The sequence below is a fragment of the Fulmarus glacialis genome, unplaced genomic scaffold (genome assembly GCF_000690835.1).
Source record: "Fulmarus glacialis isolate BGI_N327 unplaced genomic scaffold, ASM69083v1 scaffold4302, whole genome shotgun sequence".
Classification (NCBI taxonomy): Eukaryota; Metazoa; Chordata; class Aves; order Procellariiformes; family Procellariidae; genus Fulmarus; species Fulmarus glacialis.
Genome location: NW_009195880.1, coordinates 837 through 20,502, shown reverse-complemented (window position 1 = coordinate 20,502; position 19,666 = coordinate 837). Strand labels below are relative to the sequence as shown.

Sequence of the window (19,666 nt, the reverse complement as noted above, 5' to 3'; positions counted from 1 at the left end):
ATCACAGAAATTATCTGCCTCACAGCCTTTATCTCTGTCATACCATAATTCATGGTGCAGCAAGGAAATGGCTTGGGAAGTCCTAATTAGAGGATTTTTCTTTCTCTTGCAGATGTAAAATTGACCTTTATAAATCACCTTTATAAATAGCGAGAAGTGCCTCACTCTGCCAGTTCCAGTGTGCCAGTTTCTGTCCCATTTGCAGCTGGCAGAGACTTACTCTTGAACTCTCTCTGCAAACTTTGCTCATGTGAAGCAGCATCTTAATACATGAACAGTCTCAGCAATTTTAACAGGATTCTTCAGTTAGACACGAACATAATACCATAATCATACATAGCAGCTCAGGGGCAGATGGAGGAACTGGAGCTGCCTTCCCTATTACTTTCATGACTAGCTCTCACCTGCTGTGGTTTTTTTTAACAAGTTCGCTATCAAAAGGATTGAGTTCTGTCTGCTTACTCAAAATTAAGGTTCAGTTTCTTTATTTAACATTTTCTGTTTGTTGCAAAAGCAGCAGCATAAAAGCAGTTTTAAAAGGTAAACTAGCTGTTGAGTGAATGCTAGTGTGTTCAAAGCAAAAGGGAAAATGAAGTTTTAGTGGCCTTGTAAGAAAATTGCATATATACATATGAGTCTTTAATCTGTGTTTTAATTGTCCCTGCAATTTATTTCTATTGCTAGCATTACTGTTAAGCTGGAGCTGGTTGTTGTGCTAGTTCTTATCCAGCTTTATGCATTATCAATACAAATTTCAGCTGAGCTCTCATCGTAGTCGGCTGATGCTCAGTACTGATTTATTGCATCAAGAGGGAAGAAAACAGCTGGATCTTCATATGTCAAGCATTGCTTATGGTAATATAAACCAGAAAAAGTGTTCTGATTTGGGTATTGGACACACTTGTGGAAGTTTCTGAAGAGGAACGTGATAACTATGATTTTGAAATACTGCAAAATGGCAAATGTAGCACATACACCACATTTAAGAGTTAAAAATATCTAGCTACCTATCTGACTGCTCAATACAATCTAGTACACATTTAGACTTAAAAAAACCAGCAATATAGTAGCAAGGCAAAAAACCTAATGATATCAATCACACAATCCTCTTCACCTGCCACTTTACTTCAGTAAAAAGCCTGGTGCGACAACAAATGTCTGCTTTCAGCACCCTATCTCAAAGGCTAATTACTCCTGGCAAAAATGTCACTGGCTACCGATAAAATCTATACCCTACAACCTTCTTTTCTGATACTAGTCTTTTCTTTAATTTTTTTTGGTCTCAACAGGACACTGAAAACATTTTGTGTCTTTAGTTTCAGTGGTTCCATCCTCCGAGAATGATGTGACTTTAGTCACAGTGATTCTCTTCATGCCAGCATTTGGAGAGCTGTAGCTAATATTTTGGTATCCTTCACGTGTAACAGAAAGATTTGCAAGTAGTGGTTTCACAGGCAGAGTGCACTGTACCATGAACCCACCTAAATCCTGGGAGTGCCACAGGTTGTCTTTTCCGTTTTGTGCTTTCTGGATCACACTAGCAGTGAGGTGGAAGCTGTTTCTATGTTACTCAGCACAAGTGCAAAGTGTTTGGGCTACAAAAGAGCTTGCGTAGTTACTGCAAACTGTAGCGCATTCCCCCAAATGCCTTAGCCCGGGAACAACCCCTGTTTCAGCTCAGACACCTATCTGGGCTCTGGTTTCAGGGCTGCCCACTTCAGAGATGTTATAATAATAATGCAGATAACATGCACCTGCTGCTGCACAAAAAGTCTGCTATGGGCAAAGAAAGTTTGCTCACAGGCCATTTCAAATGGCCCTTGAATCTACCATCAGATTTAGCAATTCAAGAAAAGCAAAAGGAAAAAGTATTATGCAAACAGTCATTTAAAAAGGTAAGTTAAAAAAAAAGATACAACATTGTAAGGAAATTTTATCGAAATTGATTTGTTCTGGTTTTGGCAACTTCTTTAAGTACAGAAACCAGAAGCATTCTATAAAAGTAGAGCTTATTCACATGCACTCCCGATAGAGAACACAAACATACTTGTACCATACATATTCAATTGAATGTATGAAAAATATCTGAAATGCTTTCGTAAATCTAGCAAGTCCTAGAGCAGAATTCTCCGTTAAGATAAACTGTCATTATTCCACAACACGCTGTGGTGTACGTGATGTCATGCAGCTAGTCCCCATTCATAAAAGCGCAGCTCAGTTACACTTATCATTGGACAGGTAAATGCTCTAAAACCAGTCTAAATGAACTGGTTTCTTCAAAGAATTAGAGTAAATGTCATCGCATAATATGACGCTACGTACTATGAGACCATTTCTCTCTCTTATACTCCTGGAGCAGGATCTTAGGCTAGATATGTTTTTATGCAGGAGAATATGGAAGAGTTAAACACAGGAAAACTGAGGTCCCAGAATCATGAAAAAATGCTAATGAACTTCTTGACGAGATCGCTGAATGTCTCAAAGAGCTAGCATAGCCAAGGGTCAGTACTTCAAAGAGTGACCACAGGTTTGGGATTTTTCCATTTCTGAAGTTCAACTTTACAAAAAGGCCTAATTGTCCAATGCAAATATGGTATTTGCCAAAGATGTCCAAATCTTCATTTGACATTGAAAAACGGACATTGAAAAACAGAAGTGACACAAATTAAAAACCGTATTTCCTATTATTGACAGAACTTACAAAAAGGCACACATAGCAATTAAGCATCTAACTCCTATTAAAGTCAAAGCCAATGAGATAAATACATAAATACCATCAGTACCTTTGAAAATGTACCCCAAAATGAAAAACTTCAGTGTGTAGGGGAAAGTGGGGGAAGACAGATACTTTGGTTGTCATTTGTTTAGTGGGGCGCTGGATACTGAGCAGCTTTTTTTTAAGCCAGTTAGTCATAGCAAAGGCAAATAACATCTAATGAAAACTGAGCATTACAAGACAGTCAGAAACAGCATTTTCATACAGATAACCAATAGCTCCATTTACTGTGTTTCTTTACCTGTAAATAGTGTTGTCTTGTTTGCTGGTTACAGCTTTTAAATCAGTGAGCTGGAGAAAACGGTCATGGAAATAGTGAAGGTGTAAGATACACGCCAGTAGGAAGGAGGTGGGGATAAAGATGCGTGTGAATAGCTCAGCCACAGAAAACTGTTTTAAGCCAAGGTCCGCTAGTCTGGAAAAAAAAAGTAAGCCACTAAGCCACCTTTTCACACCAAAATCTTTTTCTTGCCATAAGACATTATTACAAATCATTTGCAATAGGAAATAAGGGGATGGTACTTCTTATGTGGCTTTAGTTTTTAAAATTCTTCTAAACCTGCAAGTTTTACAATGCAGATATCTTGTATTTGGACTCAGTAATGTAGAGAGATACTATAGATGTACAGGGTCAAATGAACCAACCCTGGCATAAATCTCTTGAACCAGATGAGTTGGCTCTGATGGGAAGTCCTGCACTGGAGATCCACTCATATTGCATATACTTTCTCATGTAAGCTCCTGTTGAGAAATGCCCAACACATCATGAGGAGGAAGAAACACAGCCCTCCTCAGTAGCAGGAAGGCACGTCCACCTTCATCAGCTCCAGACATCCTGCAAATCTACCCTGAGTCTCTTCCCAGATCTTGCTCCTATGGTCAGAGGTAGAGAGGAGTAGTGGCACTGTATTGGGAACAGGAGCGGTGCCAAGGCCTCGGCAGCACATGAAATATGACTCTTTGAGCCCCCCTCATGCCCTTGCTCATCTCTATTGTTACACCAATAAACCTATGGCTTCAGAGCTGAGCCAGGTCAGCTATGCCTGGGGACGGTCTCATGATGTTTTCCCCACACAAGAAGGAAGACTGCTCTCAGAGCATTCCACCACACAGAACTCAAAAGTTCAAAGAAAAAATGAAATTAATTGAAAACACTTACTTGTTTTCATCCAGGCCTGTCATGTTCTTCCACAACCCAGGGAACGACTCAAACTGGTATGTATAGATGAAGATAAGTACCAACATCGTGTAAACAACTACTGACATCCAAAAGTATTTTAAAATCCTTCTCCACCATTCATAGTGCACCTGAAAATCACACACTAAAGATGTTGATACAAGCTGAAGGCAAAGACACTGACAAAAATACTGACAACACTGTACTGGCAGACGAAGACTAAGAATACTAGTTTTCCTAGCTGGCCTGAAGTAAATAACACTTACGCAACAGCAGCCACAGTTCTTTGAGATACAGTTTTTACTCCTGATGCACACACACCCGAGTACAGACTTTTGTGTAAAAATGTCTGTTGCAACATGGCCACAGACACAAAGGCCAGGGACAACTTCAGTCACTCAGTTTCATCACCATTAGGTGATGAAAGTCCAGGAGGAGAGCGACTCCATGCTCATTGGGGTGTGGAAGCTGTGTGGGTCAGTTGTCACAAAAATTGGTGGCTATGTAGGATGCGCACAGGCCCAGAACCTTCCCATACAGGTTCCAAAGCTCACAGTGATGTGGGGTGGAGTCCCAGAGCAGAGGTGTGTATTGTATGCATCTAATTTATGTGCACTTTGCCCGTCACTATAATCAAAAGCCAAAGCAGAATTAGTCTTAAGCCCTTCAAATTATCTTGTTGTGTTGTATCTGACTAAAGAACAAACACACTCTTTATGAATTCTGCTTGGAGCTACTTTATTACCAAGTTAAAGGTATGAACCATTGTATTTAAGGACAAAATTTAGTTAACACAGTTCTCACTTACCTGATAGAGGGCGACACAGAAGAGGAACAGTACCATATAGATGATTTTGTACATGACAATTCTACCCTCAAAGCTGACAAAGAAGAACATGCCCCCACAGACATAAATCCAGTACTTGATGAACATAGCCATCACCAGCTTCCCCAGGACTTTCATAATATCCTGTTCATCCTCATCATCCTCTTCCTCCTCCTCCTCTTCCTTCTCTTCCTCCTGTTCTTCTGCCACTTCTCCCTCTTGCAACTCCTCTTCTGCAAATACAGAGTCACATTTGGCCTCTGTTTTGAGGACTTTTAGTAAGAATTGAAATGTGTGGTAAGTAAAATCTCTGCACACAACGCAAAATCTTAAAACACAAAATTCACAAGAGACTGTATTTCTGAATCATACACGCCTCCAGAGCAGGGGAAAGATTTTTAACTTCATATGAGCTTCAACCTGCTCCTGGAGCCATATGGTGCATAGCTATATGTCCTTACCAAACACCCGTCTTCACTTTGTCTGAAATGCAGGCAGCTGTAGCAGAAAATTAGAGCCTAAGGTTGTATAATGCATAATAATCAAAACACTTTACATGGCAATACCTATACTCCCAGGCAAGAAACCTTTTAAACTGGAAAACGAAGAAACCACCAGCACCACCAGAAACCTCTCATCTTGAGTTTAAAGTTTAATCTCTCATCTTGAGTTTGAACCTCCCCTCTTGAGTTTCGTCCTTTAGAGAATATTGTGGTTACATCCAAAAACCACAAGCAAGAGAAAACATTACCATAAAACCAAACTAGCTTAAAAAATATAAATGCTGCACTAACACTGCTGTTTCTCAAAGAAACTACCAATTTTCCAGCTTCTTCTGCTGTACCTGAACCATTGCAGAAAAGACAGACTGCTTTTGCCCTATGAAGAGGTCAGGATTCCCCAGTTATTAACCTTGCGAGGCTTGTGGAGGGCAGGGTAAGTGTGCCCCCAGTAGCATGTACACATAAGCAAGTATCTGGATAACAGGGCTTGCAAACCTCAAAGCACGTAGCTGTAATGCTTTTCTTCACATTGAGAACAATATCGAGACTTCACCATCAAAAGGCTCGTCCTCTCCTTTTGTCCCACTCATCATCCTTCTTCTCAGACTCTTTCCTTGCTCTTGCCTTGCAAATCCTTGCAGTGTCCAGCTCTGACACTAACCAAATGTTTTACTTAGGCAAATATTGTAATTAATCAAAAAGAGGAAGCTACATCACTGTTTCCCAGTCTGGCTTTCTACCATTTCAGTGAGAAACAACAAATTGAACTTGTTCAGAGCAGCATCCAGAGAGACAGAAAAGGGCAAGGAAGGTTTGGGGGAACATGTGCCCAGCAGCAAAAGAGAGAACAGGCCACTGAGCTGCTAGATGAGCTGAAACTGTAGCAGTAAACTTCACTCTTAGGTATGCTTCAGATAGCATGAGCCCCTGCACTGAAAATATACATGCTTATTTTCCCATTGAAATTAGTAGTTTAACTTCTGGTTTTGTACAAGTGTTTATGTACAAACACAACTTCCAAGGAATTTAGCAACTGACTTTTCCTATGTAAACTCTTCTTCTCCTGTAGTTAAACTCCTACGGAAATTAATCTGCTGGTTTGAGTTTGGGACACAGGAGTAAACTGATTATTTGAAAGTTCCATGACATTTCTCAAACGAGTCATTTCAATTACCTTCTGTAAAGAGAATTCTCATTTTATTTGCATTTCTGAAGTTCAAAGGTGTTTTATTTTTATATCCCCAAGAGATAGTTGCACATAGATTTTGTAATATCTTTCTTAGCTAGTAACAGGTATCTTGCTAATTGCTTTCAGCATTACAGAAATGCAGTAACTGGAACTTCTATCACGACTAAATTGGAGGTGGCTTTACCTTTTTCTTCATTTTCTTCACTTCCAACTTTGACCTCAGATAAAGTAGCTTCTTTTAGCTGAAGTGCTTTCTGTTCAGTGAGATGTTGCCTAAGCAGTAGCCAGAAAGTAATTGTGAAAAGAATCTGCAAACAAAAATCAAAACAAAAACAACAGACTAATTGTATATCCTATATCCTGCTAATACAAACGTGTTTTCATAACTTTTGCATGCCTTTGTTTTCTCTGTCCATCAGAAAATGGTAACAATGGCATCAGTATCAAAGTGCATCTTTGTGGAAGTTAAGTCATTTAGGAAATGTTCTGTATTGAAAAACAACTTTCTTCCATTTGCACTGTTCCATCAAGTAGTAACTTTTCACTCTGCATCTTTTCTTAAAGGTATTTACCTATGCGGTTCTATTCTCCCCTGTTTTAGTCAGTTTTTAATTCCTGTCTTACAAGTTTAAGGATCTTCTCATTATATATTGATTGGTATAATTTCTATCTGTCTATTTTTGTTCATTTTTCCCTTTTTGCAGGGAAGAAGCACAGGCAAGTGAGTGTATTGTCATTATTAGGGTTTGGTATATATCCTAAGACCTATGACTTAGGAGGTTTGGTACTTCAGGTGCTTAAACACAATTAATTGAAAAATAAAAAATTTCTTTGTATGTCTTTAAGTTACAAAAGACACAGTCAATTGAGTATGCCCTGCATTTGGAGCAGTTACAAGATTTAAGATGGCTCTTAATACTTTGAAGAGCTTTAAGAGATGATAATTCCATCACAGCAGGATACCTTGGAAATAAATAAATCTCTTTAATGAAGACTGCATTTCTGTGTTTTGCAAAAAGCTAAATTCAACAGCTTGCAATACTGAGAGATGGCCAAAATGCAGAAAAGAGCATGATGCCTGTTCATCACACACTTGATTTTATGTTTACATTCTTCAATGTTTCCACTGATTTCAGTGGTGCAGAACAAGGATTATTTCACTACTTTATAAGCTAGAAGAATAAAATCTCAAATAAGAAACGTGTAAGAGCCAAGTATTTTGCATACAATAGAATGACAAGGCCAGTCCTACAATGTAAAGAACTCTCCTGTTTTTCATCTAACGCGCAAGTACTTCACGGGGGAACGGAGAGGTCCCAGGCTAGCGACAGCTGTTTTCACTGACTCTGCGGCTAACACTGAGCTGCAGCAGGAGATTTTCAGCCTGTGTGAATTGCCACAGCTTCTCCAGATACCTCCTGGAGCTCTGGCTTTTGAAACACAAACCATGGATATTGTAAAACACGGATTTGTTCTGCAGTGATTAGCTCCGTCTCCCTGCTGCATTTACTCCTCGTTCTCTTTGGCATTTCCAGAGCCAGAGCTGGCTCTAAGAAAAGTCTTGAAAGGTTGCAGATTAAAGAAATGCTTTCAGTCCACGTTTTACAGTATCCATTTTATTCCCTTTTCAGACCAGGAAACACACACACAGCACGCAGAAAATTATGCAGAAAGAATTACAGTGCATTTCTTTCTATTTTCCTCTCTTTGCAAAATACGGTATCCAATCTTTATTTAAATTCAAACTTTATTCAAAGGGCTTTAAACTAGGAATAACAGGGAGGGACAGAGTTACTAGCAGCCTTGAGAGGGAGTGATGGACAGGACTGGCAAGCAAAGGGCGCCTGGGTGATGTGAATGAAAGGAAACACATAATCAACAAAACAGGGCTTATGTGGGGTCACCTCAAGCATTGTATGTAAACAAGGAAATCCCTTCAAGGCACAATTACAGGGAAACCTTCCAGATTCTTTCTGGGAAATCAGTATGTCAGGTGCCTCTCTGAAGTGCCTGTACACTAATGCATGCAGCATGGGGAATAAACACAAGGAATTAGAGACCTCTGGGAAGGGCTATGATCTTGTTGGGCTCACAGAGACAGGGTGTGATGGCTTGCATAGCTGCAGTGGAGAGATACATGCTCTTTAGGAAGCACGGGCCAGGAAGATGCAGAGGTGGAGTTACGATTTGCGTAACAGCACAGCTGGAACGCATGGGCTCTGCCTGGGGATGGATGATGGGCCAGGTAACCTGGGAGGAATATAGAGACACCGGCCGAGCATGCAGAGACATGGTTAGCAAAGCCAAGGCCTGAAGTTGAGTCTGGCAAGGCATGTCAAGAGCAACAAGAAGAGCTTCTGTAAGCAGAAAAAGGAAGGCTAGGGAAAATGTGGGCCCACTGCTGAGTGGTGCAAGGGCCCTGGTGACACAGGACATGGAAAAGCCTCAGGTACCAAATGCCTTCTTTGCCTCAGTCTTTGCTAGCAAGACCGGCCTTCAGGGATCCCAAGTCCCAAAGACTGTGGAAAAGTCTGAAGCAAGGAAGACGCATCCTTGGTGGAAGAGGATCAGGTCAGGGAATACTTAAGCAAACTGAGCATACGTAAGTCCATGGTCCTGATGGGATGTACCCACGAGTGCTGAGGGAGCTGGCTGATGTAATTGTAGAGGCTACTCTCAATAATCTTTGATTTATTGTAGTGACTGGGAGAAGTTCCGGAAGACTGGAGGAAAGCAAATGTCACTCCTACCCTCAAGAAGGGCAAGATGGAGGATACAGGCTGGTCAACCTCACCTCAATCCCTGGGAAGGTGAGGGTGGTGGGACACTGGAACGGGTTGCCTAGAGAAGTTGTAGATACCCCAGCTTGGAAGTGTTCAAGGTCAGGTTGGACGGACCGGGCTCTGAGCAACCTGATATAGTGAAAGACGTCCCTGCCTACATCAGGGGGGTTGGACTAGATGATCTTTAAAGGCCCTTTCTGACCCAAACCACTCTATGATTCTAAGGTGATGGAGCAGCTAATCCTAGAAACCACTTCCACGCACATGAAGGACATGAAAATCATCAGGAATAGTCAGCGTGGATTCACCAAGGGGAAGTCATGCTTGACCAACTTGATAAACTTCTATGACGAAATGGCTTGGTAGACGAGGGGAGAGCAGTGGATATTGTCTGCCTAGACTTCAGGAAGGCTTTTGACACTGTCTCCCACAAGATCCTCATAGACAGGCTGATGAAGTATGGGCTGGATGAACAGACAGTGAGGTGGATTGAAAACTGGCTGAACAGCTGAGCTCAGAAGGTGTTGATCAGTGGCATAAAGTCTAGTTGGAGGTCAGTGACTAGTGATGTACCCCAGGGGGCAATACTGGATCCAGTCCCGTTCAACATCTTCATTAATGATCTGGATGATGGGGCAGAGTATACCCTCACCAAGTTTGCTGATGACACAAAACTGGGGAGAAGTAGCTGATACACCGGAGGGTTGTGCTGCCATCCAGAGGAACCTTGACAGGCTGGAGAAATGGGCTGACAGGAACATCATGGAGTTCAACAAGGGGAAGTGCAAAGTCCTGCACCTGGGGAGGAACAACCAGTTCATGCACCATTACATGTTGGGGGCCGACCAGCTGGAGAGTAATTTTGCAGAAAAGGTCTGGGGGTCCTGGTGGACACCACGTTGAACATGAGCCAGCAATGTGCTCTTACAGCAAAGAAGGCCAATGGTATCCTGGGATGCATTAGGAGAAGTGTTGCCAGCACGTAGAGGGACGTGATCCTTCCCCTCCATTCAGCACTGGTGAGGCCACAATTTGAGTGCTGTGTCCCATTCTGGCACCCCCATACAAGAGAGACATGGATGTACTGGAGAGAGTCCAGTTGAATGGCCATGAAGATGAAGGGACTGCAGCATCTCTCCTATGAGGAAAGGCTGAGAGAGCTGGGACTGTTCAACCTGGAGAAGAGAAAGCTCAGGGGGAATTTCATCCAATGTCTATAAATATCTGAAGGGAGGGTGGAAAGAGGACAGAGCCAGGCTCTTTTCAGTGGTGCCCAGTGATGGTACAAGAGGCAACGGGCACAAACTGAAACACAGGAGGTTCCCTCTGAACATCAGGAAACACTTTTTCACTGTGAGGGTGACTGAGCACTGGCACAGGTTGCCCAGGGAGGTTGTGGAGTCTCCATTCCTGGAGATATTCAAAAGCCATCTGGGCACGGTCTTGGGCAATCAGCTCTAAATGGCCCTGCTTGAGTAGGGGAGTTGGACCAGATGACCTCCAGAAGTCTCTTTTGACCTCAACCATTCTGTGATTCTGTGAAATTTACAGACTGCATTATATTCAGCCTAAAAAACCTGACTAGACATCTTCTATTAGTTTTATGGGTGTGGCCAAATCATCATATATACACAACAGTTTCCTATCTTGACACCAGCTAGTTTTAGATAAGATATTTGATGATATAGCTAATAAGAAACAATGTCAAAGGGGCTGACATATTAAGAAGTTAAAACTCCTTAGAGATTTACAAAGTCATTGAGAAAAACTGTAGAACTTCTCTTGCAGAACCCCTTGAGCTTTAGCTCTCTTACTAAACTAGTCCTACCTTTACGAGAGAAATAATACAGCACCCACTAATTTTCAAATGCATTAAAGACCCAGAAATGGTTGTCCAAAGGGCACTGCCAACAAGGAAAATCACTTACAGAATCAACTTAAATGGTAATTAGGAGTCACAAGGGAAGTGATTCACTTAGCACAAGGGGAGCAGTGCCAACTAGATGCACTCTCTGAGATGCCCCTCTTGGGTGCTCTAGGAAACAACTGCCTATTTATGCTCATTCCCTCCCCCCAGAAGCAAACCTGTCAAACAAAATGCATTTCGTAGTGCTTTCAAGACATCAAAGAAAAAAATCTGTCAGGCACTGAGGTCAACAAACTCTCTTGTTTCCGACCTGAAATGGATTCCAATTCATGCTGCTTCAGGTGGAAGGATAAAGAATTAAAGCTCAGTCACAGCTACGTACTGCTGCTTGTGCCAAATCATAAGGGAGGCAGTAGTATTGATAATCGCAATGACACCACAGTTCCAGTTGCCACCATATTCAGAGACAGACCTGACATCCCATGGGTATTAATCTAACAAATCAAATCACATCTAGTTTTGCATCCAGTTTATAAAACCAAACAAGTGAGCAATTTCCAGCCACTACGAATTTTCTATAGAATTATGATGAAAATCTACGAAGATGTCCAAAACATTTGTTTTGGTATTGGCTTAACAAGCAAGAAGTAATTTTCTGAACACTATGTTTTAATGACTTATCCTTTATTGTAGAACTGCTACTGAACATGGTTATACTGAATACTGAGGATTCACTCTTAAAAGAAATGCCAAGAGATCCACATTTTTTATCACAATATATTTTGTGGTTTCATAAATAAATCTCAGCTGTTTGTAACACCTACCTTTGATGCCAACTCCCCAGGTTCCTTTCTTTCTAAAAAACCAGATACTTGAGGAAGCTCATCATTCTTGAGCTCAATACTCCATATATACTGCAACGTTAGCAGTAAATTTCCATAGAAAACCATGAATGGTGAACTGATCATGGCGTATTTCCTTCGGTCCCGAATCATCCACAATGTGCAAGACCAGATCAATAACACAAAAGTCAGCCAGCTGTGATATGTGATACTCCATGCCTTGTGGAAGGAGGAAAGAGAGGGAAAAATATTCACAGATACATTCAGGAGCAACATCGATGCATATTGCCAGTTACACTTAACTTACGCTTCTCAACGCACGTTTTCGTTGTCATGAGACTCTCACCCATATTAATCAGTTACTGGGCCAGCTAGAATAAACCCCTTGGAGAATGTGCAGGAAGTGGATTCTTAAGAAGTCCATAGCTGAGGGCAAACCCTGCTTTGTGCATTAATTGCACCTTGGTAAGGTTTGTAAGCAGACTCATTGCTTCTCATTACACTAAACTAAAAGAGATGGAAAATACAGACTAACTTTTGGGCACACAAGATCTCTTGCAAAACGAGCAGCAAAGATTTCAGAGTAGGAATATCAAAACATATTCAATAGCTACTACATTCAAGGCCTTTGACAGACTTACAAAACTACGCTAAGTTCACACTGTTCTGGCTTTTGTGGAATCAATTTAAAATGGGAAGCTATGGTATGCACACACTGCACACACCTAACCTGAAGAACATTTAGTCTACATAGATTACCTGAAATACTCACAACTACAGAATGCTTTCTATAGCTTGCAGAAATCAGTTACTGAAAACTGCTCTATTAAACACTCGGGGAAAAGGATTGGGGTTTTAAGTGGTTTTTATTAACATTGTGTTACTGATTTAGGACTAAATTCAGCTATACATATGCTGGTATAACTGTGGAATAACTGTCAATAAAACATTTTATATTCCTTTTCAATTTAAATAGAAAAGTATGAAACATTAAGAATTTCCATTAAACATTAAACATTTCCATCAGTTTAGCTCAGCCCCCTTGGAAATTATGTCTTTTAAGGGTATGTGAAAAACACTAATATGCTACTTCTCTGTCCCCATATAAGAAAATAACTTACACTGAGCTGTCTTTGGCTATGGTGTAAGTGGAATTTGCATCAGATCACGCCACAAATTCATAAATGAATTTGGGTCATATAAAATAGGGATATATCACTAAGAAAAAAGCTAGTAGTGTCTCAATATTAAACTACAAGAAAGCTTTTCAAATATATCTTCTCCTTTGATATTGAGAGATATGACCTTAGAAATTAATTAAAAAGGAAATGAAGGTCGTATGATTCTATGTGAGTTTAAAAAATAGGAAAAAGAGGCATTGTGTCAATATGAAAACATCTACTTCCTAATGTCTCAGAACGCATCAAGCCAGATCCAGATTCTGCACAAGGAGTCTGCTTTATTTAGTTGAGAAACTTTTCCTGTTAAAGGACAGCAAATAAAGTTTGAAACTTTATGCAAACAAGAAGCAGCCAAGCTAATTTGTTTTACCATTTTTAAAACAAAATTGGGCCAAGAAGCTTTATGGTTAATTTCATCATAGTTGAAACCTTTCCAAAACAGTAAAACCAAAGCTTGCATTGGGAATATAGAGAGAGATCTAACCATTATGCTGAAAACTTGCTACAGTGCAGCTCAAGGTATTTGCATCAAGTGGGCTTAAAAGCTAGCAACAACATGAGAAAGCGAAATAAGGGCAGTAAGTAAAACAATAGCAAAATCTTGCTTGGCACAAAGTTGTATTTTCCTTGAGACCTTTCTGTGTCAACATAGGAAATCAGGCTTTACAGATCTTTTCTTCTCAGAGAGTAGCTGGATGCAAGCTTCAACCTGAAATAGGAACTAAATTTTTAAAATTTGCTATATCACTATGAAATGCTTTAATTTTGTAGGCAAATTTCTGAGTGGAGCAAAAGCATGAGAAGCCTGCTTATGCAGAAGCTTTGGAATCAATAGAAAACTGAGCCCCAGTGGTTTTCTAACATTCAACAGACAACAAAACCCAGGGCTCCCAGTCCTGGAAATGTGATGTTTTACCCAGAACCCCATGTGTTGCCCTATTTATAGGTCTATAACAGGCCTGGGAATTATGCATTAATAACCTAAACTGGACCGAAAATGATGCAGACACCATATTGATATTTTCTAACCCTGATGCAAACACGTACTGAAAACCAATCGATGAGATTACTTTCAGGAAAACATTGAGAAGACACATTTATATGTCAAAGTAACAGCATTATTTTTTTTGTTGCCTGTACTTACCATCATAGCTATCAGAGCACAAATGTAACTTTGTTTCATGATAAATTGGAACACAGAGACCAGGGCATGTAATTTAACATTTTCTTTTTCTTCCTGAGCAACTTCCTCTTCCTCTTCCTCCTCTTCCTCCTCTTCCTTTTCTAAGTAGAAAAAGAAATTCTTATTTGCAATTCTAAAAGTAGTATATGCACTCTCTCCTGGAATGATTTCACTTGTAATCATTCTGATGGCTACTTCTACAGCAATCAGCAAGTTCAAGATGGGAGCAAAAGAAAAATTACATTTGAGCACAGTAAAGCAACACAAAACCAGCAGTCACTGTGTTGGTAGGCAAAGTATTTTGGATAGTATATGCCTACAGCCCAGTTTACAAAATTGCCATGTGGTCAGCCACCATCGTAAGGTGACAGCAATTATTTAACTTCAACAGGCCAAAGAGCTTACAAAATGAAAATAAATGCTAGAGGCAGTGAACAAGAGATACAGAATAAGAAAAAATACGGAACTACGGGTAATTTCCAGGCAATTCACTACCTGACATGTCATCCGAAGGCTCCCATTTGTACTGTGGTGTTGAGTACATATCTGCTTTGGCCGGACCATTTTCTAATGGCAGTGTGGGGTGGATGGTGTGATAGTCGGCAGGGTTCCCGTTCACTGTTACCAGCAGCACCTGCCAGGACAACAGAGAGAGGCACTGCATTTAGGGTGGCTCTTATGAGAATTAGACTCCTACTTCTGTGCTTTGCCAGTGTTGGATTGCCAACGTTAAAGGAGCTTAACAAGTAACTGCAGTTACTTCCTTCCAAAGAAATTGATATGTTATAGCCATGTTGCATGCAAAAGTAGCACGTAACACCTTCCAAAATTAATTGTTGTTAGCTTTTTATGCAATATCAATAGAATTACAAATTTCTTTCAGTTAAGTTCTTTAGCAAACAGTAAAATGCTGCTGCATCTTCGAACTTCTATAAATATTTCCTTTAAAAGATTGCAAGTTTTTTTTCCAAATTCCCAGAATGTCACATTGCATTAGGTAACACTTCACTTTATACACAAGCAGTCTGAAAAGGAATAAAAGGTGGATACACAAGCAAAAGCAATTAAGTTACTGCAGTCAGCTGAGCCAGGGTAAACGACTATTTGCGTGCTTTTGGCCTGTCCTGCCTATGAAATTAAATGGAAAGAAAAAACAGTGTAAAGAAGGACTAAGTTAACACATCCACAGCTGGGGAAGGCGAAGGCTGACTGCATGGCTCAGTGCACAAACAGTAACTCAGTGAGCCCATCTTCAGACACCCTGCCTTTCCCAGGTTAAATTGGCTTTTTACAGCCAAGCTAGGAAAGTATCATTTTCTATCTAATCTCCTGCGTTTAAGTTAAAGCTATAACCAAAAATTCATCCTCCTTCTTAGGCAAACTAATACGTCAAGATTTTCAGACTTTAGTTCACATCTAATTATTTCCAGTAGTTATGAAAATAATGGTTATAAATTATTTTCAATTTAAAATTATTACTGGTGAGATCTAAATTTGCTGCCATTAATAAAACCAGTTGTGGTAATTATTGTTATTGATGCCACATTTATGCCACTTGGTAGTACTAATTCAACACTCTCTCATTGTTTTATTTTTGTGAATTAAATCCAGCCCTTGTGCTTGCTTGGATTAGGGCTCCAGCAACCACAATCATAAATATCTCTCGTATTGGCAGAAATTCACATGCAATGGGTTAGTGATGGCGGTACATGTTAAAGACTGACTTCTGCTTAGGCTGTGAGAAAGGAGCGTATTTTGCGTGTTGAAACTATGCACAGGCATGTGTGGACTGTTTCAGAATAGTATCTGGGTTATGTCCAGCTATATTCAGCAGCTACACCAGGCTGTGGAGCACATTTAGATTTGGTTATAGCGGCTTCCAAAGTTCATCTGCATCTCCATTCTTCTGTGTATGCTGAACAGAGGGGATATTTCTGCTTTCAGAGTCTGCTAGGGTCTATAGCAGTCAAGATAAATGGATCGTTTGCTGTCTGTTCAAAGAAAGACTTGGATTTTCTGTAATCTGTAAATTGAACTCATATGTGTTGTCAGTCATGCTTTAAGGGCCTCAGCATTTCAACACGAATGAAAGAAAAAAATACAGCAAAGAAGCTAAATCAAGTTTAAAGATGTCTTGCATTAGAAAGCATATTTTGATATCTTATTTAAACCCAATGAAATAGCAAAGATCGTTTGCCAGTTGGTACTACTACAAGCAGTTTAATTTCAAATGATCAATTTTAGGGCTAATCAGTGGTTTCTCAGTGCAATTATTAAGGAAGCAAAAGACAATTATATTTAGGATAATCAAGGTTATAGGGTAAATGACAGGCTAACCAAAATAAAGAAGTTTTAAAAATGTCATCTAAGCTTTTATCTGTATATATCAGTGTAATCCGTATTTACACACATTAAGAAGAATTACAAAATTACAAAGACTAGTAGTATACTAACATCCGATGGCTTGTATTCATCTTGGGTCATTGACAGAAGCTGCAAAAAGCAATGCAAGGACAAATTATTAAAGAAGCATGGCTCAAGCATTAATAAGTCTAACTTTTTGAATACATGCATGCATATTTGCTGACTTTTGCAGATTTGCACTAAGAAATTCAGAAAGAATTCTTAAAAAGCCAGCAGAATTGTACACTATGCTCCATAAAACGGTATTTACTGTGCCACAGCATTGACATAACTTTACTGTATGTTCCTGTGAATTCTAAAACAAAACTGAGAATGTTGCATTGAAATTTTAGATACTAGGTCAAAGAATTAATCAGTATGGCATTATACTGATTAACTGCTTTCTAATGTCTTTCTAATGATGCAATGCTTAAAAACTAAGTTTTTAAATGATCATTAGAATTACTGTACTTATAAAAATACTTCAAATGAAATGCTTATACTAATATAAAATGCGATACTTCATTCATTTGCCAGCTCATTTACCATTACTATTATTATGGCGGAGTTCTTGGGTCTTGAGTATATGTGGCTCAACAAAGTGTTTGTATATCTCAGACTTGACTGCAACTCATCAAACGAAATTTTGCACTGCAGCTGGTGAGGACAGACGGTAGAAAGCTGGACCCTTCCAGGAGCTTTTACACCAACTGCCTTACCTGCCCTGATATAAATAACCAACAAGGGCACCAGTATGCTTGGAGGAAGATAAGCTGGCAGCCTCCCCCCCGCCAAAGACAGTGCTAATTAGTAGTCACAAGACGATCAGATCTTTACATCACGATTTAGCTCCCTGACAGACATTCTAGCTGTTTTGCACAAATGTAACGGCCTCATGCCAAAAGCCTGGCCCTAAACTTCTTAAATACGGAAGTTGAGAAAATAAAGAATGCTCTTTTACTTCCTTACACTAGCTCTTGGGTTTTTTTATTAATTTTTACAAAATATATTCCTACTCTGCCACACAGCCTTGATATTATATCTGATTTATATAATCACACGTGAAGATCTTCTTACTTGCAACCTATATAATGCTGCTTCCCTTAATTTCAAAGTAACTGTGATAAAATTAACTGACTGATTGAAATACATTTAATGCAGAGACCCTCCCCCTTCCAGCCTTACTTTTCTCTCATCAGTTGTATAGTGGCTTGCATACCACAGACTGCGTCTTCTCTCCGCTGTCATTGGAACTGGGCTGCAGGCTATTTCTTTGTCATCTTCCCTGCTAACAGATTTCTCTTCATCAGGCATCTGCTAAACAATAGAAATGACAAGACTAGTTATAGCTCTCTAAATAACAATCTTACCAGAGGAATTTAGATTTTCCCCTAATTGATGCTCCCTCTCCAAAGTATGCCTTTGAAACATCTTTTAGTGTCTAATGCACTCAATCTATGATAGATGATTTACTGAGATGACATTTTCAGAAATGATGACAGAGCTTTTCTATAACTGCTAGTCTGTCAATGCCAAGATGTTTCCTGATAGTTACAAGACACCAGAATTACACAGACATCCACATCCTACCTTACTATATAGTCATACCATCAGCTAGTATACAGATGTTTAATTTTCAAGGCAGTGAATTGAAAGAAAAGTCACTCTTCACGTTTGCCTATATATGTGAAAAGCCAGTTCTGCTTCACTAAACAACTGAAGACCTGAAAAGATCAAAACCTTTTGAGCATACGTATCTACCATCAAAGGCTAACCTAACTCACCAATCCATGCCTCAGTACGTAACAAAGTAGTCAGCGCTGGTCATCCATCTAGGCTCATCTAGTCTAGCTTCTGAGTGAAGCCATAAAACCACCTGTGTGTGCTCACGCTCATATGTAGGACAAGATGACTGGAAAAAGCCAATACGGATTTACCAAGGGTAATCTGATTGCTATTTATGTTGAAACTGCCTCAGTGGAGGAAGGGAGAGCTGTGAATGATTGATTTTAGCAAGGTGTTTGACACAGTGTCCTACAACATCTTTGCTGACAAGCTGGTAAGATATGGGCTTACAAGATGGGTGGAGAACTGGCTAGACTGTCTTGCTCAAAGTGGGGAAATGACTCAAAGTCAAAATGGTAGTCAGTCATGAGTGGAGTTCCTCAGGGACTGACAGTAGGTCTGGTACTATTCAGTATCTTCAAAACTATCTGGATGGAATGCACCCACACAAAAGTTGTGGATGACACTGAACTAGGAGGTGAGGTAGATGGGCCAGAAGGAAGAGTCACCATGCAGAGATAGGCTGGAGATGGGCCAACAAAAAATGCACAAGGTTTATAAAGATCAGTATAACGTCCTGCATCTGGAATAAACCCGCATAACAGTAAAGGCTGTGGACAGACTGTGTGGAGTGCAGCTCTGTGGAATAGGCCCAGGGGGTCCTGGTGCACAGCAAGCTGAACATGAGCCAGCAGTGAACTCCGGTAGCAATGAAGGTAAACATGTCCTGCGCTGCCTCAGCAAGAGTACTGCCAATAGATCAAGGGATGTGATTATTCCACTGTACCTGGCAAGTGTCAGGCCATACCTGCAATTCAGTTCTGGCATCCCCCAGTTCAACAGAGACATAGAAAATCTGGAGAGGGTCCACCAGAAAATTGCCAAGATGATTAGAGGGTTGGAGAAGCTGAAGGATGCAGGAACTGTTTTTTTTTTCAGCCTCCTAATACCTAAATCGTAGTTTTAGAGAAGACAGAAATTCTCTTCTCACAGTGAGGCATGGTTATAGGACAAAAGGCTAAGGGCATAATTTGCTTCAGGGAAATGCCTTCTGAATATATATAAAAAAAAAAATCTCACTGTGAGAACACTTAATCACGGGCATTGGCTGCCTTTGCTGGAAACATCCAAGACTTGGCCCTAGACAACCT

At 40.2% G+C, this 19,666-nt stretch overlaps 1 protein-coding gene across 1 annotated transcript in view; it reads right to left on the bottom strand.

Moving 5' to 3' along the window:
• Positions 1-18,044, bottom strand: part of PIEZO2 (piezo-type mechanosensitive ion channel component 2) — a gene marked incomplete at its 5' end in the record, with an annotated part of 99,503 nt that extends 81,459 nt beyond the window's left edge. The window contains 9 exons of the mRNA XM_009588243.1: positions 3,018-3,191; positions 3,936-4,084; positions 4,762-5,012; positions 6,656-6,779; positions 11,946-12,182; positions 14,289-14,428; positions 14,823-14,961; positions 16,782-16,820; positions 17,916-18,044. Coding sequence (XP_009586538.1) covers positions 3,018-3,191; positions 3,936-4,084; positions 4,762-5,012; positions 6,656-6,779; positions 11,946-12,182; positions 14,289-14,428; positions 14,823-14,961; positions 16,782-16,820; positions 17,916-18,044 — 1,382 coding nt within the window. The remainder of the gene's footprint in view (positions 1-3,017; positions 3,192-3,935; positions 4,085-4,761; positions 5,013-6,655; positions 6,780-11,945; positions 12,183-14,288; positions 14,429-14,822; positions 14,962-16,781; positions 16,821-17,915) is intronic.
• Between the last annotated feature and the right edge of the window lie 1,622 nt (positions 18,045-19,666).